Raw genomic sequence first — 21,296 nt, forward strand, 5'->3', positions numbered from 1 at the left:
ATATTTTTAAGTTCTTTTTCAGTTCTCCAACATCGAATACATCTCTCGTCCGCTTCAAACTCTCGAGCTGCTGCTCTATTTCCAATTTGTTCAGCACGTAAAATTACATTAAGCTTAAAACCAGCAGTATAGCTTCTGTGCTGTTTAGGTACCATTTTCAAAATTTTTCTGCTCCCTTCTTACTTAAAAACTCTCCAATAAGTACTTGTACCCAAACTGATGGGATCTGTATCTGGCAGAATGCCAAGAAAAATCGATTCATGCTGAAGGGGAAAGAAGTCAAAGTTCATTATTGCAAGGCAGGTGGAGTCGTGTCCGCCTTTGAAAAAAATTGCAGAAAAGGCAGGGGTGGGGAGAGGATGGGTCCTGGAAAAATGGCAGAGGAGAGAGACTATTCAAAATGATGAGAATGCTGATGTGAAAGGGGGAAGAATGTTATTGTTCTGATATCCCGTTTAGGGTGAATAAGGCATGTAGGTCTGTTCAAGGAAAAGAATGTAAACAAAATAACGTTCGCAAAAAGCAACTGAGTGGTCTTTTGTGTGGGAACAACTGAGTGTTCTATGTACAATGACAAGGCCATCCAAACTATGTACAATGACAAAATTATTCAAACTATGTACAATGACAAAGTTATTCAAACTATGCACAATGACCATCGAAGGAAATATTTTTAGTGCACCTAAACGCCGCACCCGCTGAAAATTTAAGTTGTAAACACGTAAACGCCGCGGTGTTTCTTCCCGAAATTATGGTAAATGTTTTTTGTATTTTATTTATTTGAATTGCATTTCTTTTGCAAAATTGCTTTGCGATCCAATAATCACCACAGTGTCTTTGAAAACTGCATACTGCATTGAATGAGAAAATACTGTAAAGCAGTCAGTGCATCTTTTATTTTTCCATTCAAAAAAAGCTAAATAAATGAGAAAGCTATGTAATCAACATTTTAATGTACGTATAATTTTTCGCTGCTTTACACAGTTTTATCGTCCTACTCTTAGTTTGTTAAAATATTATTCATGTCTCTGAATATGCTAAAGTTTTTCATTTTTTAAAATGTAAAAAATCAAATAACATAAAAATATAAATTTTATTTTTTCTTCTTAATGCCTTGATGATGTCTTCAGTCTTTCTTCTTAATGTCTTATTACCTCAAGACGATGATTTCTTGAAGCATTCTGTGGACATATCCTGAATCATTTTTCCTTTTATATTCGCTGTGTATCATAAACACTTTTGAAACAGCTTGGTTTTTGTTACATTCTTAAGAATAGAGGTCTCGCCTTCCATTTTATCAGTATTTAGTCAGAGTAAAATAATGAAGCAATTCCTACCATGATACTGCATGTCTTTAGAAGCTAGGTATTTTAAAAAGGCTTGAGATTAAAGATATGAGACAATAGTGGTACATCAATGATTCAGAGATCCAGTCCACATTGAAAAGTAGCATCTTCAAGGGTGTTAACAAGAAGTGATGTTAAAACATATTAAGATGTATGAATTTATGAAGAGGGTATAACAACATAGCAGCACATTTCAAATGTAACCTTCATAACATAGAAAGGCAAACTGTTGAGCTGATAAACAGACAGGATATTACAGGCTATTTACTGATAAAAGTTAGTATGAAATTTCAGTGGCACAGGAATAATCTACAAAAACACAGTATAATCAATAAGCAAAGATATATTGGGATAAGGAAACTACACCGAAATATATAAAAATGCAACATAAAAAATTATGCTAAAAATAATAAAATATGTCATATTTAAAAGTAATAAATGTGAAAAAAAAATTTGTTTGCATGAGTGCATTTGTACTAAAAATTTCCACAAATACTGAAAACGATGCAGTCATCAGTCGACATTTCGACTAATAGTTTCTGTAGTCTTTTCATTTCATCATCATAAATGAAATAGCAAGAACGTTTTGCAACTGCTTGATCTCTTTCAGAATTTTAAATGACAATGTGAGCGTGCGCCTCAGGTCTGGGAAGCCCGGTTACTCAGTTTCTGAGAAAAGATGAAGGGTTAAATTCCGGAAATGCTTGTGAATGACAAGTACATGACCTTAAACGCAGCTACTGAGAAGGTCAAAAAATTTCACCAAAGAGAGAAAGTTTTGTATTACGTTTTTGTAAAAACTCGCAGGCCCGACTCACGTTCTCGCGGGTTAAAGAAACCAGAGAAAGCCTCCAAGATGTTTTCTGAATTTTGCTCTTGTTGATGAATGTTTTTAAGGTCTGTTCCAAGTTACTGTACATTTAAAAATATTTTTTTTTTCCAGTGCTTGTATCTTCTAAAATTTGACTCTAATTTTTTCAACTGGGTTTTAAAAATTTTGTAAAATCACTTAAGAATGGACAATATAAAATCACTCATGCCATGTGGTGCAATTCATATTTTTAAGAAGCTCTATTTTTCAGATTCAAAGGGTTAATTTAGGGGGACTGTTTAAAATTGACTGTATGACCCAAATTACAGTTACATCTGAGATTTTTTACTCCTCTTGCTCTCATATTGGGATGATTTATGGCCCCCAGCATGCTTGACACACCTCATAAAATGCAAGATATGTTGGCTTTTGAGAAAATGTAAAGTGTACCTTTAAGTTGGTAACTTTCTTGAGAAACATAAAAACACAGCAGATTTTTTTAACATCATAGATTCTTTCTCTGTTCCAGGTTCGCTAACCAACTGAACGTGGAATAATGGCATGGGAATGCGTGTTCTGAATTTCGGAATTTAATAATATTAGAAACTTTAATTATGCTGAAACCTTTCTGAATTAATTTTATTTTAGTAGCTTGAATAAGAGTGTCAGTGAGTAAACCCCTCAAAAGTGTGTTAACCGGTTTGGGTTTTCATCATGCCCAACATAATGTTGGACACAATTCACTTTTAAATATCATGTAATTTCTTGTTTTTCTTCAGTGTCAGTTGGGAAAGTTTTTGAAATTCTCCTTTAATTCTGGCTGTAAAAATAGCATTTTACTTCATCTTTAAATTTCATAGCATATTCCCTGAACTTTCATGGTGTTATCACTGTAGGAAGTTGAATTCTGGATGCCTTTGGAACAGTCATACTGACAATTTCTGCGTCATTTTTGCAACATTCTCATCTGTAGCATTTTCTGAATTGTTAACATTATCACTATCAAAAACAGAAAATTATTTCTAGTATTGATATTGCTATTTTTTAATATTTTGTCAGGATGTGCAGTTTCCCATGGCGAGACAAAGATGTCTCCCATCAGTGTCTTTTTCCGAGCTGCGTTTTTTGCATGAATTGCACTTAGTATTATCCAAGCTTTAAGTCAAACCTTTTCTCACAGCATTAGCATACATTTTGTAAAAATCAACATCAGTATATTTTTTAAAACTCGCAGCTACAACAGAACTTTCACTGGAACTACCACTTTTTAAATTTTACTCCTATTATCAACATGATAATTTTTACTACAGCTTGCAACATTGGAAAATTCGACACTATTAGCAACATCAGAATTTTTCATAGAACTAACTACTAGAATTTTTACCACATTTAACACCATATTAACACAAGTACCTAGAATAGAGTTATTTTGTACCCAAAAAATTGCACGTTCACACTGTCTTGCATAATAGTAACTTGCAAATTCAATATTAGTCGATGCTGGCTCACCCTTTTTTTTTAGGGCTTTTCCTTAGGAAGTCATCATGCAAGTTGTGTATATTGTTGAAATGGTTCTGCAGATTCTTTTGAATGTTTACCAAATTTATAAAATCAACTTTATCAATAGATCTGTGAAAACATGATCCACTTTAGCAGGAGTATAATGAATTTCACTGTCCAAAATATCTTCTTCATTAACACTATCTAAATTCACTTTCGTCAACATCTCAAAAAATACACAGCTCAAATGTAAAAGCCCAACATGATTATAAAAAAATTGGGTAATAATGAACAAATATGTAGTTGCTAAAGAGCTCATTCACACACCTTCATCACCTTCTGTGTCTGCAGGTCCAGATGAAAGATAAAACTGGTTTCATCAACATTCTAAACATCTTTAGCTGATATCTGTATACCTTTTTGGATAAATTCTTGACTCTTCAAATTATGCTGAGACATTTTAAAATTTTCTGCTTATGACACGGAATGACATTTTATGACGTAATTTAAATTTATACAGCTATTCGATTGAAAAACAGTTGCCCTTTATAATCACCAGTGCTGTTATTTTTTGTGTCTTTTCCTTTAGCATAGGCCAATTTGTTGGAGTACTTGATGAGCAGTACTGAGTGAAAACCTTTAGCAACATATCATTTGAACATCCAAATATTTTTGCCTTGAACATGCAATTTCAGCTTTTCTGAAAATGGATTTTTTCCATTACCCTTCTTTCAGAAATATTTGTTTTCAGAGTTGTGCAATAATATTAAATTTTTTTATAGCTATATTTCTATAAATTTTGTGTTCTAATCAAATTTTCTTAAAACTCTACTTGTATCTTTTAGGAAGATAACTTTTCATTTTCTAGACATTTTAAATTCAAATTAAGCTTAAAGTGAAACCCAGAAGAGAAATAGTTGAGTTAAAACATCCTTGCTAAGTGACAGAGGGATAAAAAAGCTCCCAAACCTTTCTGGTCAACAGAATCCAGCGCGTATTCTGTCCCATCTAGTGATTTATTTATATCAGGTGAAAATATTCTCTAAATCTTATAATTTTGTCAATTTTAGGAAGGTAACTGTTGTATTAAAAAGCATTTGTGTAAACGTATCTGTAATAGTATAAGGAAAAGCTAACTATTTGGAATATTCTTTATAAGAGGGTTGATTAAAAAATTTATATTTCTTATATTTTTGCTAAAAAATTCTATTTTGTATTTCAAAAGTTAACTTGATTGGCCTGTCCAAAATTTTTGCTCTGATCCATCTTGAGCTCCATCCCAGCATACTTGTGCCGAAACCTCTGTGACAGCTTTAATGAACCTCTCAACTGCCTCACTATGGTATGGGAAGTAGAAAGTGTATAAAAGTGAGGAGCCTTCATTGACATATTTCTTTAAATCTTCACTTGATAAATGGTAACTGAGGTGGCTCTGCAACTTAATTATGCTGCTAGTCAATGATGTCGATGTAATGTTATGCATTAACATTAATTACTGCATCTTGAATTTGCTTACTTGGCAGGGGTGGCTCCTTTGACTGTGACGTCACAAAAAACTTCTTTACACACTTAACTCTCAAATGTGTTGGCTTTTCATATGCAAGCATAGTTACCAGCAGATTCTCCATATGTTCAGAGGAACAATTTTGCTCAATGCAACCATCCACAATGACCTTCAGATTATTACTGAGGTAGCAAGAGAACAAAAGAGTATGCCAGAGGTTAATGGCAGCATCCTTAATTGTTGAACTGCATTTAATGCAGAACCGCACCGGAGCATATAATCTCATGATAAAAGAGACCATCTTCCTCATGCTGGCAGATGGATTAGTTTTGTTTATGTAAACTGAAAAGACTGTTGGCCATAGTGAGCCATCTTTCATTAGAAAGTTTCCCAGAAATTTGTGTCACCACGTTTATTGTGCATTTATTTGAAGAAACAGCTCGACTGATATCTAACAGATTTCCTTATCTGTAGAAAGGTTTATGCAGTCAATAGTCTTTAATCCGGACTCGTCAGGACTTCAGCAATTCTGGATTATCGGTTTTTCCGGATTATAGATCATCAGTTTAAATCTGGTAAGATGGCATGCAGAAATTATAAAATTAAAAATGTAAAACTGTAATTTATGAAATAAAGAGCAATTATGATCTAAAGGGTATCAAAATTTACAAAAAAAAAAAAGCTTCATATTTATTTGTTTACTTTATTAACTTTATTAAACATTTCTTTCAATGCGTGCATGCATAAAGCAGACATTACGCATTGTCGAAATTAGAAAATTGCAACCAAAAAACTATTTGATGTGTATTCATGATATTTATAATGAGGAGGAATTTGATTTAAATCATATCAAAGATGGAGTACAATGAGATGAAATACTACATTTAGTAAGGAATTATAAGCTGAATAAAATAAAAACATCTGCCCTGAAGATAAGGATAGATCAACTTCCAGTTCATTGCACGGCGCGACCCCCCCCCCGGCAGAGCAGCGTGAAATTGATAAACAGATTTCGGAATGGTTAGAGAAACAAATCACCCGTGTGTCACTTTCTTCATGCCTTTATCCATTTTTTGCAGCAATTCCACTTTTTCTTTGATGGACATCGAAATATGCTTTCGGTTTGTACATCCTTTGGCAGCTCCAGAATCGGAAATTCTTTTTGACATAATCGAAAGTTCAAGCTTACTTTTATAAAATTGCTCTAGCAGTCTGCAAAAAATAATAAGCCGGATCCAATTAGAAAATTAAGGAACAACGCAATCTGCAACATTAACTGAAATAGATAATTAGATAATTTTAGCTTAGCTTATACCATCCGTTATACATTAAATGCGCACGTGTAAACGTAATACGGGCATGTGTAAAGGTATTATGCATTTATGCATGCACAGAAAGTTTGTAGCTTTGAGGTCCAGATTATAGATCATTCCGTATTCTGGACGTCTGGATTAAAAACTTTTGACTGTAGTATCGTTTCGTCCTATAGCTGGTGAATTTTCCTCGGCTGGTTGAAAATCAAGTTCTGAAGGGTACTCAAGAGTTGATGAGGCTCTTGCATATAGGTCCATAAAATGCATGAAGACTGTCGATCCATCCTAATTATTCATTAGCTTGTTCAAGTGAAGATGCCTGTCACCCACTGCAAAGATCTTCCAAACTCATTTTCTAGTAAACAAATGACACCTTTTGAATTTCTGGCATTCATTGCAGTTCCATTGCATCCAGCTGATGTAAGTTGGGATCCATCAAAGCTTTCATCATTCAGGAATGTCACCACAGCTTCCTTGATTGTCCAGAATTATCGTTCTATATTTGAATCCCAGTCATCATCATAACATTTTAAGCTTCTCTTGCAGGCAGTATATTATAGCTAAGATCACTTTGACTATCAGTAACAGGGCATTTTACTGTGTTCAAGCTGAAGACATATTTCACTAATTCAACTGATATGTGTTGTACAGGAAGGCATAAAATGAACTGAGCTGTTGAGCAGTGAGACAGGGGCTGACCCCATACTCCCACACAACAGGAAACCAGATGATGAAATTTATGCATGCTGATGCAATCTGTCAGAGTATTGCCATCTTAGTCTCTACAAGCTGGCTTCAGTTTTATAATAAAATTTAAGTTGCATATATTTTATGGTGTGAAAATTAAAATATTATGAGCCTTCTTTTAAGAGAATAGTCAGTTTCTTTGCTTGCATGCAAAATATTGTACACGTTTGTTAGTTTAAATGAAGAATGCTTACAGTACTTTGCATAATGCATTACTGTCTGGATACTGCAAGTTTACAGTGTTAGTGTGAAAATTAACAAACTCAAAATATAAAAATTTAATGTAAAAATTGCAGATTTTGAAGAAAAAAAAATTTTTGAAAAAATTCTTAAGTCACTACACACCTTCTGGTGTTTAGTTCATTTTCATCTGATAAATTTCAAACCATACCATTTCAAAATTGAGAAATTTCAATTCTTTTATTATTTTTAAGGTTAGTAGAAAAATTTTGAAAAAAATCCATGAGTAATGCATTAGTTAATACATACCTTTGGTGGAGTAATACAATTCAATTATAGAACTTCTGTTTTTTCATTCCCCTTCCATGCAGTTTTGCTGCAATTTTGAGGAAGAACATCCAGGGGGGCAGCTGTCTGAGGGTTTCCTACCATCAGCCTCGCAAGAGGACTCTCGGCTCACCATGTATTTTGAATGGCTCCCTTTACACTATATGCTTATGAGGGTGGGTGATTTATCCCTACAGTTTAATGTTTAGCAAGATATAATTGCACAGGCAATACTGTTTGGGGCTTAGCATTATCATGTAAAAGAAACCATTGCCCAGAATAAAAAAAATTCCTTCCTAACTTCCCTTCTACCGTTTCTTACTTAAGCACCTTCTTTACTGATTAATGGATTGATTTCCAGAGAAAAATTCATGGTGAACTAGTCATTTGTAATCAAAATGCAGTTAGTATCACCTTAGTCTTTCATTCTGATATCCATGCCTTTTTTTTTTGTATGGGAGAAGACAGTCTTTTTCACTGTGGCCTTTGTCTTTTGTGTCATATTGTAAACACCAGGTCTAATCGTCTGCTATGATACACTTAAGAAATTGTAGTCGAGTCTTGCAGTAGTCAGCAAATCTTCACAGCAAGCTTTTTTGCCTTCTTTTTGCTTCCTTTTTGCTGTTCTTTCAACATTTGAGTCATGAATCAGTTATAAACCTCCCTCATTTTCAGATTTTCAATTAAAATTAACCTACAGTTTTCTTTGCTGATCCCGAGCATGTCGGAAAGTTGCTAAATTACTCATATATCAGCTTTTATAAAAGAATTACCTTTCTCAAAGCTCTCCTTGTTCTTTGAATTTGAACTATTTATCTTTGGTTCATCTTTAATGTGTTCTTGCCCACATTTAAAGCAGTTGTACCACTTATACACTCGTGTTCTTGATAATGATGCATCACCATATACTGTTCGTATCATCTGATGTTTTGGAAGCAGATTTACCTAACTTGAAAGAAAATTTAATGTTATAACATTGATCCATCTCAATACAAATTTTTTGAACAATTCCTTCTCAGTAAAATGAAAAGGACTCTGGTGTTTTGATATGCAAAGGATAAAATTACCAGTTTAAACTTTTTAGCAAGAACTGAGATGTCACTCTTTGTAATCATGCATTTATTTTTTCACATTTCTATTTTATCATTTGATCTTTTAATTACTTTACTTTGGTTACTTTATGGGCTTATCTTGTATGTTATCATATTAATAAATAAATTTAAAAATAAATAAAAAATATCAATCTATAAAAGTGAAACATAAAAATTAAAATTAAAAATACGTTCTTCATTGTTATTTTATATGTATATTTAGATTAGGTATTTTACTTCTAAAGCAATATTCACATTCTTTGTTTTTTCAGATCTCTGCATTAATCTTTATTCTGCTTCCCAAATCTCTACTCTCCAGCTTTTTAATAACTTCATAGTCTATGTCATAACAACTGGCCATAGATCTTGTTGTTTTTACTCTTTTCAGTAGCCAGGGTTTTGGTTTTTTCTTCTTGCGATTTGATTATTTTATATAAAACTTCCTTCTGTTATCCCTGTGATAATGCCTTTTGCCTTTATTCTACAAATGCCTTTCTTGGTTGTATGGTAAATCCTTTGTTCATGATTTTTCATATGGATGTTAGCCCTTCTTCAAGAACTGGAATGTGCAAAACATATTCATGAGTTTTATTTTTATTTGTTTACTTCCATCATCTAGCAGTATTAGTGTCATTTTCTAATGGCCTGTGAGTTTCATTTTTGTTCCATGCAAATGTTACTTTCGTTGATTTGCTTCTATAATACCTGTATGGTTGGTCATAGTTCCTAAATCAACTGGCCAATTTGAATTCTTGAATTTTATAATGCCCAATGTAGAATTAAAATTGTTTTCAATTTTTTCATTTCTTTTCATCTTAGTATCCTTATTTTATTTATTTCCATAATATTTTTTAATTTACCTGGTTTCATTCTTGTAGATGAGATTAATTTTTTATCCTTTCCTTAGTAGTTGTTAAAAAATCTGCATTCTCTTTCTGTGTATCTTTTTTTTTTTTTTTTTTTCTCCAGTAATACCATCTTTATTGACTAAAATTTTTGAATTTAGTGTTGAAGTTCATTTTGAAAGCTGCTGTCTCTTCTAATAACATGCTTTTTTTTTTTTTTTTTTTTTTTTTTAGCATTTGTCAATTAATTTTGTTTTTACATATTCCATTGGTAGTTCTAGGTGAATTTCTTAAGCTGTTATATGATATTCATAGCTCTTTGCTAAGTAATAGTGCCTTAATCTCTAGGACACTGGAATATATTTTTAAAAAATGAAAGCTTTGATAGAAGGAGATTGTTATAACTAAAGTTTTTTTATTCATATTATTTTTATGTGATAATTAATTTGTTGTACTGTAGTAGCATAATTGTTTGTAAATTATGCTGTGTAATCTGGTTAACATCTTTTGGTCTGTAAAATGCACTCTTCAGAATGCCAAAAAGCAATATCTTTCTAGTAATTTAAAATATAATACTGAATTTTGTGTGATAAATAAATATAATTCAGGTTTATTAAATGCATGGGTGTCAACAAAACAATGCCAAACATAGCATTACAGTATTATTCATTAATACTTTTCACATAATACTATACTGTCATTTTATATGCTATATAATTAATCTAATCTCTTTGTAAAAATTTGTTTGAAACTATAGCAGCAGAAATGGATTAAAAACCACATTATGGGGAAATTATCAGGATTTTGGAGATATGGAAGATTAAAAACAATTAAGAGTACTAAGTATCTTATCATTAAGTGAAAAATAACCGGTTTTTCTCTTTTTTATTAATTTTTAAAGTATACGAAATTGGGTATATTTGTTATACTTTATTAGTAATTGCATAATATTATAGGTATCCTGAAGATATAAAGTCATTTCAAGCTTCTGGTCTGCCTGGTGCATGGCTGTCAGAAATGGCTGGTAAAAGAATGAAACTGCCCATTCCTGAAACATGGGAAACTCAGATAGCTTCAAGAGGAAATATAGCGGCCATCTGGGAGAGTTTGATAGGTTTGTTGATTTGTTTTTGTTGAAATACTGCTTTTGTTAAAAGAAAACATTTAAAATAATTTTTGCATTGTGACAAAATTGGAAATCTTATTTTATTCATAATTAGCTTGTCATCAGATTTTGAAATTCTGCTGTTAAATGTATGTTGGTGTAAATTTCGAATTTTGCTCTTTTATCTCAACATAGTATTTTTCATAGTAGTAAATATGAAAAAATTAGCTATGCTTTCCCTGATAATCGAATCTTGGATCTCCTAGTTACTAGCTGCACATATTAATTACTGTATCGCAAGGATACATGTAAGAGCCCTACAGGAAATCAAACTTAAATATAGCACTCATAATACTACTGGGTATAATATGATAAAAGTTATACACATGTGCATTGCCAATGAGTGCATCTTGTGCACCTGGGCATCTGCCATGACACCAAATTATGTGATTGGAAAGCCTGACTTTGGGGAACAGGAAGGATATATTTTTTAAATCAACAATGCTTAAGGTCATAGAAAATATAATTACCTTCATAATTCTTAGAGGTCTTAGAACCTTCTTTCCCTCTTGATGTCTTGAAAATTTAGTTTGATCACTTGCCAGTCAAAACATGTTTCAAAAATAAGAGAGTATTCATATTTTGCATAAGTTCCGGGTAGTTACTTTTTGCTGCATTACATCATCATTCGATTTCAGTTATGCTATTAATAAACAACACAAGTATAGAAAGTTGCTTTTTGACTAATAAAATAATGTAAGTTTGATTATTTTATTACGTTGAATTTTATTTTGTGATTAATTTTTTTTAATATTTAATTTTCCTTTTACCTTCTTCTGATCCAATGTGTTAAATAAGTGTAATTTTTTTTTAAACATTAAAAAGAATACATTCATACAAGCATTTGTTTTCACATGGAAGATTTTTGAAACATCCATTGACTTCAGACTCTGTTTTGTGTACGTTGGTTAAAAGATCCAAATGAAAGAATGCTATAAAGTTGAAACTGTGCTCCTCCTGAATAACGGTTTTTGGGGCACTAGGGTGCCTGGGCTTCGAGCCCTGCTTCCATATAACAATTTTAAAATTACTAAGTAGTATCAAAATAAGAAAAAAATCAAGAGTACGTGACATAAAGGATTAATTAGATAGATAACAGTGAATGATGGTTACAGAAAAGGAAGGTAGAAAAGCCGTTGAGACTGGTGCAAACAAATACAAATTAGGTTAGTATGAAATACTGGGGTGCTGGCAGCAGGATAATACATAGATATATATAATAATAGTTCAGTAAAACATATCATAAAATGAGAAGAATAATACATTACATAAGATACAAGTATACAGCAGAATAACTTATACAGTACAAAGTCCGTAATCCTGATGTCCATTATCCAGAATGATCTATAATACGGACCTCAAAGTCATGAAAAAAGAGCACCATGACCATATGTCTTGGATGCCGACAATCACCAACATTGTCGAATTAAACACTGCAAAATTTTTATATTTACATGCGGGATGTTATTGTGATTTTTTTCACTGTGTTCCTTATATATATGTATACTTCTTTTGTTATAACCATGTAGATCAGTTTTTGAAACTTGATATATATTCATCAGTTACCAAATTTTTAGTATCTCCCTCAAAATACATTGAAAGCTATTATTCTATAGAGGAATATTGTTAGCACTTGTGTTATAGTGAATCAGTCGAAATTGTATAGAAATGTGTACATAAGCCTACATGTACTATAATGCACATTTAATATCCTTTTAGCACAGTGTTCAATAGCGTGTTTCTCTAATTAAATAAATTTGTTTTTACTATACTACTGTTTAATAAACACCATGCAATCTAAATAGAATGTACTCATGTTTTATAAAAAATTTTGAGAAAAGAAATACTTTGAGTTTCGTCTGATGGAGCTGTTGTGATTGTTTCTTCCACATGTGCTTTTTAACTAGAAACTAGATGTAATGTATGAGAATGTTAACATTAAGTCTATCAGTCCATTCATGTTATAACTTCACTGATATTGTTAATAGCCTGTCCATTTTTTTTTGGAATTTATATGCAAGCATTCTGTTGTTCATCACTGTTTTACATTCATTTTAGAGGATTCACTCACAATGTTGACCACAATGACAGTCTATCTATTCACTGGTGCTGCAATCCTGAAAGTCTATCATGAGAGGTTTGACAGAGCTCATTTCTACTCATAATCAATATGTGTAATTTCGATGCATCAAAAGACACACTTCCCAGCACACTTTGCCCAATACTTGGTGCTGATATGATACTTTTCCCCATACCAAACCCAGTCCTGTGGGGATTTGCAGTCTTAAAAATTTAGTGATTTGCTAAGCTGAATTCACCATCTCACTTAGCAGACTCCTCAATAATAAGCTTTAAATGATGGAATTATTTCGTGACTGAGGAGCTGAATCTATGCAGTTGTGTTACACTGGTACTGTCTCTTTATTACAACACTTCACATGATAGCTGTCCAGTTTGAAAAATGCCTTTTTATCCTTTTGCGGGGAGAGCATCATTATTGTTATCTAATTGATGGTGCAAGTTTGTTATCAAAGCATTTGGTGAATTTGTCATACATCATGCATGTGTTGAACTGCTTTTGTTAGTCATAGATAGTAATGTCATATTACATGCTTAAAACACCACATTAGTTCAAACCATTGTGTGTTTACCAGTACACAGTAGCTTTAACTTAATGCTTTTCAGTTTTATTTGTGCACGGCTATTCAATTTCTTTCCAGCCTTGTTTACTCCTATTTATGTCTGTCTTACTTAGGAGCACTCTTTATTAAAGACAATCTGTTCAACACTTATTAATTTTTCTATCACTGTAACCACTTAAACTGCTTTAGATGTTTGGAAAAATCTCTTGCATTTTCTCCTCCGAGATTAATTTGGCATATTCATTGCTTTCGCTTGGGAAGTGGCACAGTCTATAGGTACAGATTTGCTTCTTTCCTGCACAAACCATTTAGAGTTCGTGAGTCCTTTCTTTAACTGTCTGTTTCTGTAATCTAAAAAGTTTGTAATTTATCTTCTTCGGTCATTCAACCTGATATTATGAACTTCGGGATTCTACATTCTGGATACATATTAGCTCTAAAAATACCATTTTTTACTTTATTCATAGTTTTTACTGTTTCTATGGGAAATATTATATATATATATATATAATTTTTAAATTTTCCGTGCAAAATATTATACATATATATAGTACAAATGCCATAATGCTATATGCACAAAACAGATGTTCTTTGGTAAGATAAACTAATTTCAAATTCCTTGCAGACTTGGAGTGACTTATTACTTCATCTAAAAACAACTGCAAAGTCAGTTGCAAAGGTTGCAAAGGTTTTAAAACAAACCTTTTTATTAAGTCTGAACATTAACATAAGTGCATGTCTCATGCTTAACAAATCAGCCAGTCATTTTTGGTGATGAAACTTATGTAACAGTGAAATTCAGTATTAAAAACATAGTTAACTAAAGGCTACACAATTGATTTAACAGGAAGTTCACTGAAACTTCTCACTGGTATACATAACAATTTAAATGTCAGGAGCTGCAATGCAAAGCTGAAGAATTCAATTCTTATAGAGCTGGTGAAATCTAGTAACATGGCCTTAAGAGGGAGAAACATGTTGTATATTACAATCTGAAAAACCTCTGCTTGAATACTTTCGAACCTGATTTGCATTCTAGTAAAGAAATGAAAAGAGAAGTGGCAGTAAAGAACTAAATAATAAAATAACTGGCTATTGAAAATAATAGTAATCTTACATTGTTCACCATCAGAATTTAAGTAATCAAAATGAATCTAAAACTGAGCCAACCTTTACAAGCAACAAATCTAAAATCTAAAACTAAAATTTAAAATTTTTACGGTTACAGAGATTCCTCATAACATCAGACAGACATTTCATTCTTTTCTGCAAACATCTCATCACCTTCCAGTTGTCTGGAAGAAAAAATATTTTAGCAACAAGCTTATACATATTGTTAAATTTACTTGCATTTTGACATCAAAAATTTTTTTATATTCATTCTCTGTTACCATTTTATTCCCCCCCTGCTGTCTAATGAGTATACTGAATATGGGAATGTGTTTCATAATACAAGTATTTTTCAGAGCCACCTGGCCAAAATCTGACATATTAATGACTTAGACACACTAGGCATCAAGGAACACCTTAAATTCCAAAACTTTTCCTAATGTTCTATGCAAATAGTTTACTAAACTTTAGTGTCAGCTGAAGAGCTTAAATTTAATTACTTGCATTCATACATGTAGCTTTTGCTTTAATTCATTATTATTTACTAATCTGAACTTAAATTTGTAATGCATGCATCGTCAGTCAACTTATACAAATATCCAAGAAATTGCATTTGTATTTAACACATACTTAACAGAAAACTTTCATGCTTACAATAGTAATTTATTAAGCATACTTCAGGAGACATTTGCAGTTCACTTATGTTTAAAAGATTTCTCAGTTTGCACTTTACATGACTACATACAGGCCAACTTTCTTAGAACAATCTCTTAAAGTCAAAATCTCATTCTTGCACTAAAACTTAAAATCCTTCAGATAATGCACAGTTAAATTGAAAGCTTCTTGCTATATAACATGACTTAAAAGTCTTTGCTTTATGGAAAAACTTAAAATAAATACCAACTGTTGTACATAAATCATACTGAAAACTGAATACTTAACAGCAATAAATTTCACTTATCTTTTACTTCAGTAATACTCTTGCATTCTCTTCTCCATAAAATCACTCCATAAAGATTATGTGATTGTATTTTGAACTCAGTTTTCAGTACAACCATTGCTCAGCTTCCAGGTGCACTGCAGTTTTCCCATTTCAGAGCTTTTTCACGGATCCTGGTGTATTTCCTTTCCAGCTGGGAAAACTGGCATTACCAGCTTGTTTGTTGCTCCTGGCGTCACTGTTGGCAACTTTCATTGACTTTTTGGGGACTTCATTAACTCGACTTGCTATTGCTGTGCTGTCATAGTCCTCCTTTAAAACTTTCTCCTCCACAGTGATTCATTGTCTGTTGGGTGCTTTCTGGATGAATTGTACTGTAGGTAACCATCCTTTTCTCTGTCGCTGCGAATTCCTCGTAGCATCTGATTCCACATTATTCAAATGCTCCCGGGATGTGTTGGATCCTCGTAACTTTCCTGTGTGCCTAGAGCCTTTTCTTTTCAGTTTTCTGAACATCCTTTTTTTTTTTCTTTGTCAGACTACTTCTTTTTGGCTTGTCGCACTTGGATCTTCTTTTTTCATCATTTCCAGCCTTCCTTCTTTTCCTTTCTGGAACTTGCTTTCCCGAAGCTAATGGAAAATTCACTGCTGTTCCATCTGCCCTTTGTTTCTAATACCAGGTACTCCCTGCCAAATATTCTGTAAAATAGGCATATGAATGCCCTCATAATACCATTTAATATGATCCACATTCTTTTTTAGCAGTTCTCCATTTGGAGCATTCAAATAAACCACAGTCTCTCGTATTTGCTCAATCAAGAAAGGCCCTTCACATTTATTTCAAAACCTCCTGACTTTATCGTGATGAGTACATGTTTAATTTTAAAAATTTTATCTCCCACCTTAAAATCGAATTCCCACATTTTCTCATCATAATAAAATTTTGCTTTTCTCTAGACATATCAGAGTGCTTATTCACTTCACGAACTTCTGGATGTCGGCCTTCTCAGCTATCTTTTGAACAAAAATTAATTTTTCCAGTGGAGTAATTAACATTTTCCCCGAAAATTATGTTAAAAAATTGTATTTCGTTACAGACAAATTTTAATTAATTTAATTTTTAAGCAATCAAACAAATATGCAAATTCTTAAAATAATTCTGAAATATATACACTAAACGAAGTATTAAAATCCATTAATCTTCTTGTTAACCTTGATTCTGGCAGGGAAATCTAGAGTATGCTTCATAATTTTTAAGCACACAGATGCACAGCAATTCTGATTCCTTGATCTAAATTTATCTGAAGAATCTTCAAGTACATTTTTTTTTTTTTTTTTTTATAATCGCTGTGTTGGCAAATGTATATTTTTTTATACAGTGACTTCAGATCTGAATAAGTCTTGCAACTAATCCTGTTTGTTTCATTGGCATTGCTGAATTTTGTGGCAAATGCATCACATTTACTACTATGAGTCACACCTTCAAAATTTATCATATTCTTCAAGTTCACTTCAGTAGTGAATTATTCATCTTCTGTTTCTTCAAATGCAGCAATTGAAAATAGTACCTTGGTAGACAGTACTCATTCATTCAAGATTTCAAGTAAATTTCCAATCTTAATTCTGAAATTAAAAAAATCTCCAGAAACAAGAACATACAGTCAGTTCTTAAAGATCCATGATTCACTTGAAAGTACACCATAGTAGTGTGACTGGGGTACAGTGACTTCTGTTTGCTAGATGAAATTAGTCAATATTTCTATGACATCAAAAATTCAGAAAGTTCAGTAGGGTTTGGAAATATGCTACTGGGTTATTATGACCTAATACTTGTCAGGAGGAACATAGTCTTACTCATCATATACCTGAATCTGCAGTATAATTGGCTTTTGCTGAAATTTCATGCAACCATTCTACATGTTGCTTCCATTTTTTATAGCACTACTTAAACTGCTAGGTCATTTTCATCTGAACAGTTTGTCTTCTGAAAGTTTTGACAATGTCAGAGCAGTGTCTTTTGTAGTAAACCTTGAGTTTGGCAGAAGTAAAGAGTTGCATGAATTCAGAGCTGAAGAATAGAGATGACTGTGAGGAACTTGCCATTACAGTAGCCACTTGTAAATAGGAGCATTCAGGCCCTTTTTCTTTGTCATGCATGAATAAAATACATTTGAATGTTGTTGAAGAATTCTGGTGAAAATAGGAGGCCCCAAAGGGAGTAGACTCAAACTCGAATAAGAACAATTGCAGCTGCCTTTGTGGAGAGGGGCTATTATGTACATAAATTTGTGCTATTTACGAAGTATAAGATGAAAGTGTCTATGCCACTATTCCAGGTGCACTTGTTACCAAATGAAAATTAGGAACAAATCTTTGAGTTGACTGACATGCTATTTTTTATAAAAGTGGAAAATTATCTCTAAAGCGCAGTGCTACGGTACTACAACTGCAAAAAGTGGCACCACTTGTCAGAGAACTGTTCTGTATGAGCAAGTTCTATTAAGTAGCTACTAAGGCTTTCACAAAAGCTCAAAATGGCCACCAAAAGGACCCATAGAACACCCTACTTGCAATAACTGTGGATCCCACACCCGACCTCATACTAGGGTTGCATAAAGTTTCAAGTGTCTGAGAAAGGTTTCAAGTCTGGTAAAACTCATCCTGGAGTTAGTTTTGTGCAGGGCACCACATCAGTCAACAATGGCCCCATCAAGACAAGATATTCAAAAGAGAAATGTTGCCACTACTGCAAGGCTTAGTAACCATATGTGAATGTAAATACTAATGCATTTCCTGATGGAAATACCATTGAATTTTCTGATTTAATTCAATTAATGAATGCGTTAAGTAAATTCCAAAAAATCTTTAGCTGCAATATCTTCAAACCCAACACTTTCTTACTTAAAAAATAAGACCCTAAAAATATAGGAGGCAAAACAAATGTTCTTTACATCAATGTTGGGTATGTAAATGAGTTAGCTTACAAACGCTGATTATGGTTAACGACACCTTAGGTTGACACATTATGGTTAATGACATGATATATTAAGATAAGGGTTACTAGGTTTTGCAGCAGTAACAAAATTTCTATTTTAAATTCCTGCCTACTTTCCAGATTAAGAGATTGTCTACTGGCATGGTTGTCTGTTCGAAACTAACTTCAGGATGAGCTTCACCAGACTTGGTACCTTTCTCAACCGCTAGAAACTTTATGCAGCCCTGATATCATGTTGGCTATGAGCCACCGCAGTTACTGCAAATGTGGTGTTCTATTGATCCTTTCTGTGAGAATTCTGAGCTTTTGTGAAACCAAGCACACTTAACAGAACTTGATCCTACAGAACAGTTATCTGATGAGTGGCAAGCGAAATCGCACCAAATCTGGTAACCTCTTGGTGTCATGAAAATTGTTAGGGTTTGAGGTTACAGTTTATAGTATTTAAGTGGGCTTTTTGAATTTTCGTCATTTCACTGTGCTTCTCGTGGTTTGTGTGAGCATAATGGCTGGCATTGAAAGAGTGTAACGTGTGGATTTTACTTATTTGTTTCGGTTGCAAGATAAGGGCAAAAGGCGTGTGATAGAACGGTGCATGTATTATGGCTTGATTGCGAATTTGTACGAATGTCCTAAATGTAAAAATAGTATGAAATTAGTTGAAAGTAGTGACAGATTTGTGTGAATGGAGGTGTCGTGTGTCCAGTTCTTGCAAGCACGATGTCAAAAGGAGTGTGAGAAAGGGCTCTTGGTTTTCCGAGAGGCAAATACTGTGAGTCTGATCCTTCAATTAACATATTTGTGGGGTCAGAAATGTACGAATCGGTTTATAATGGATGAGTTGCATGTGAGTAACCACACTGTGGTAGACTGGAAGATGTTTTGTAGAGAGGGGTGTGTGAAGATGTGCTTGTCATGTGGTTGAAGAGCGAATGAAAGAATGTCTGTTTAGAATTATTAAAGAAAGTATTTTGCCGGGATCCATTATTATTTTGGACTGTTGGAAATCGTATGATTGCCTCAGTGATGAGGGTTTCATGTACTTTCGTGTTTAAGGATCCCGTGACAGGTGCTCATACTAATTCAATTAAGGGCACGTGGAGCACCATAAAAAGAAGTTTGACTGTTACTCGGCAGGTAAAAGATGAATTTGATTCATGCCTGGCCGAGTACATGTGGCGGAGAAAATATTCGCATTTATCTGTGAGTGATCGCTTTTTGCAGTTTCTTGGGGGAAATTAAGACCGTTTACCTGTCACAATCAAAAGATGAATAAATGAAAAGGTAAGATTCATTTTTGTAATTTTTTTATAGATTTGTTAAAATTTCTGAATTAATTAATATAGATTTTAATTTAAATATAAATAACAATAAAAGCAATTCTTATTATATGTAAGTACATTCATTATATGTGGTTAAGCACGGGGTTGAAATGAGCACGCCATTTTGAATTTCGTATCCATTGTAGTGTACACATTTTGTAATATTTAGTTTAGATATAAACAAATGCGGGTATCTACAGTTTATCATAACCGATAAATAACAATGAAACCGCCTTTTTGTTTTTTTACTATACCATTGCTCATGTTTCAGTCGATGGAAATTTTGAGTTTTATCTTCCTTTTTCTTCTGCATTAAAGTTTCAGCTTAAATATGAATCAATGCTTTCCGATAATTTATTGCTCATTTACTGCTTATTACAATTTCTTAAATTTCATGATAAAACGTTTTACTCCATTTTTGCTACTGTCTTAAAACTGGTATATGATATTATGACAACTTTTAATATTGTTGATCCTATAAAATACATAGTTATTAACTTTCAAATATGTTTTCGTTGTTTTTCTTGAACTCCAGTATTAGATATTTTTGCATGTTTACAGGTTGTTTAGATATTTTTGCATGTTTATAGAAATAATTAAAATTTACAACCATCTAATATGGCGATATGATGAGCTGGCGATTTTTTTTAAAACACGCCAAACTGGACTGTAAAATGCAGTTTTACCAGCCCCTGTCCTTTAGAGACATATTTTTCCACTTTTATGTTAAATAGCATGATTTCAGTCATCTTGAAGATGTGTTTGAAATTATAAATGAATATATTCTCAATATTCTTCTCCTTAAAGAAATCATGTTTGGTCTTAACATTAAATTTTGTGTCTGCAATCATAAACTTGAATAATGATTTGTGGCTGAATTGGGTCAGACTGACCAGTCACAAGGATGCAGGTTTATCTCTCTTAATTAATCATTCCATTTCTCATAGCATCATTACATTATGACAGCTTTTAGCAGTTGAAGCCTTAGCTATTTCTATCATTCCAATCACTCTCGTCTCTCATCAGGAAGGATAACCTTGCAGGTGAACGTGCCAGTGGAGGTGTATGTCTCCTCACCTCACTGGACTATCCCTCAAGTTCCTTTCCTTTGACGACTTCTCTCCAAGTTGTCGCTGTACAAGTAAACTTTCATATTGTAGTTTCAGTCATTTCTCTTTATTTGCCTCCTAATGAGCACATTGATCAGCAAGATTTAAATGATCTTTTAGAGCAGCTGCCTGAGCCTTTCATAATAATAGGAGATTTTAACGGCCATAGTCCGCTCTGGGGTAGTAAAGATACAAATTGCTGTGGAAGACAAATTGAGCAGATGATCAAAAATCATAGCCTTTGTCTCCTGAATAATGGGCAGAATACTTACTTCCATGAGCCTTCAAGGACATTCCACGCTCTCGACCTTGCCATCTGTTCACCATCTCTGCTGCCATTTTGCACTTT

General features: G+C 33.0%; 1 protein-coding gene across 4 annotated transcripts in view; it reads left to right on the forward strand.

Moving 5' to 3' along the window:
• The window catches only part of LOC118199566 (telomerase protein component 1-like), a 507,852-nt gene that overhangs the window by 133,714 nt on the left and 352,842 nt on the right, over nucleotides 1-21,296 (forward strand). For all 4 annotated transcript variants that reach the window (XM_085808431.1, XM_085808432.1, XM_085808434.1 and 1 more), the window contains one exon: nucleotides 10,621-10,778. In XM_085808431.1, the coding sequence (XP_085664557.1) occupies nucleotides 10,621-10,778 (158 nt within the window). The remainder of the gene's footprint in view (nucleotides 1-10,620; nucleotides 10,779-21,296) is intronic.

This window comes from Stegodyphus dumicola, chromosome X1, assembly GCF_044657685.1.
Source record: "Stegodyphus dumicola isolate Sdum_Otavi_A_Nest chromosome X1, ASM4465768v1".
Lineage (NCBI taxonomy): Eukaryota > Metazoa > Arthropoda > Arachnida > Araneae > Eresidae > Stegodyphus > Stegodyphus dumicola.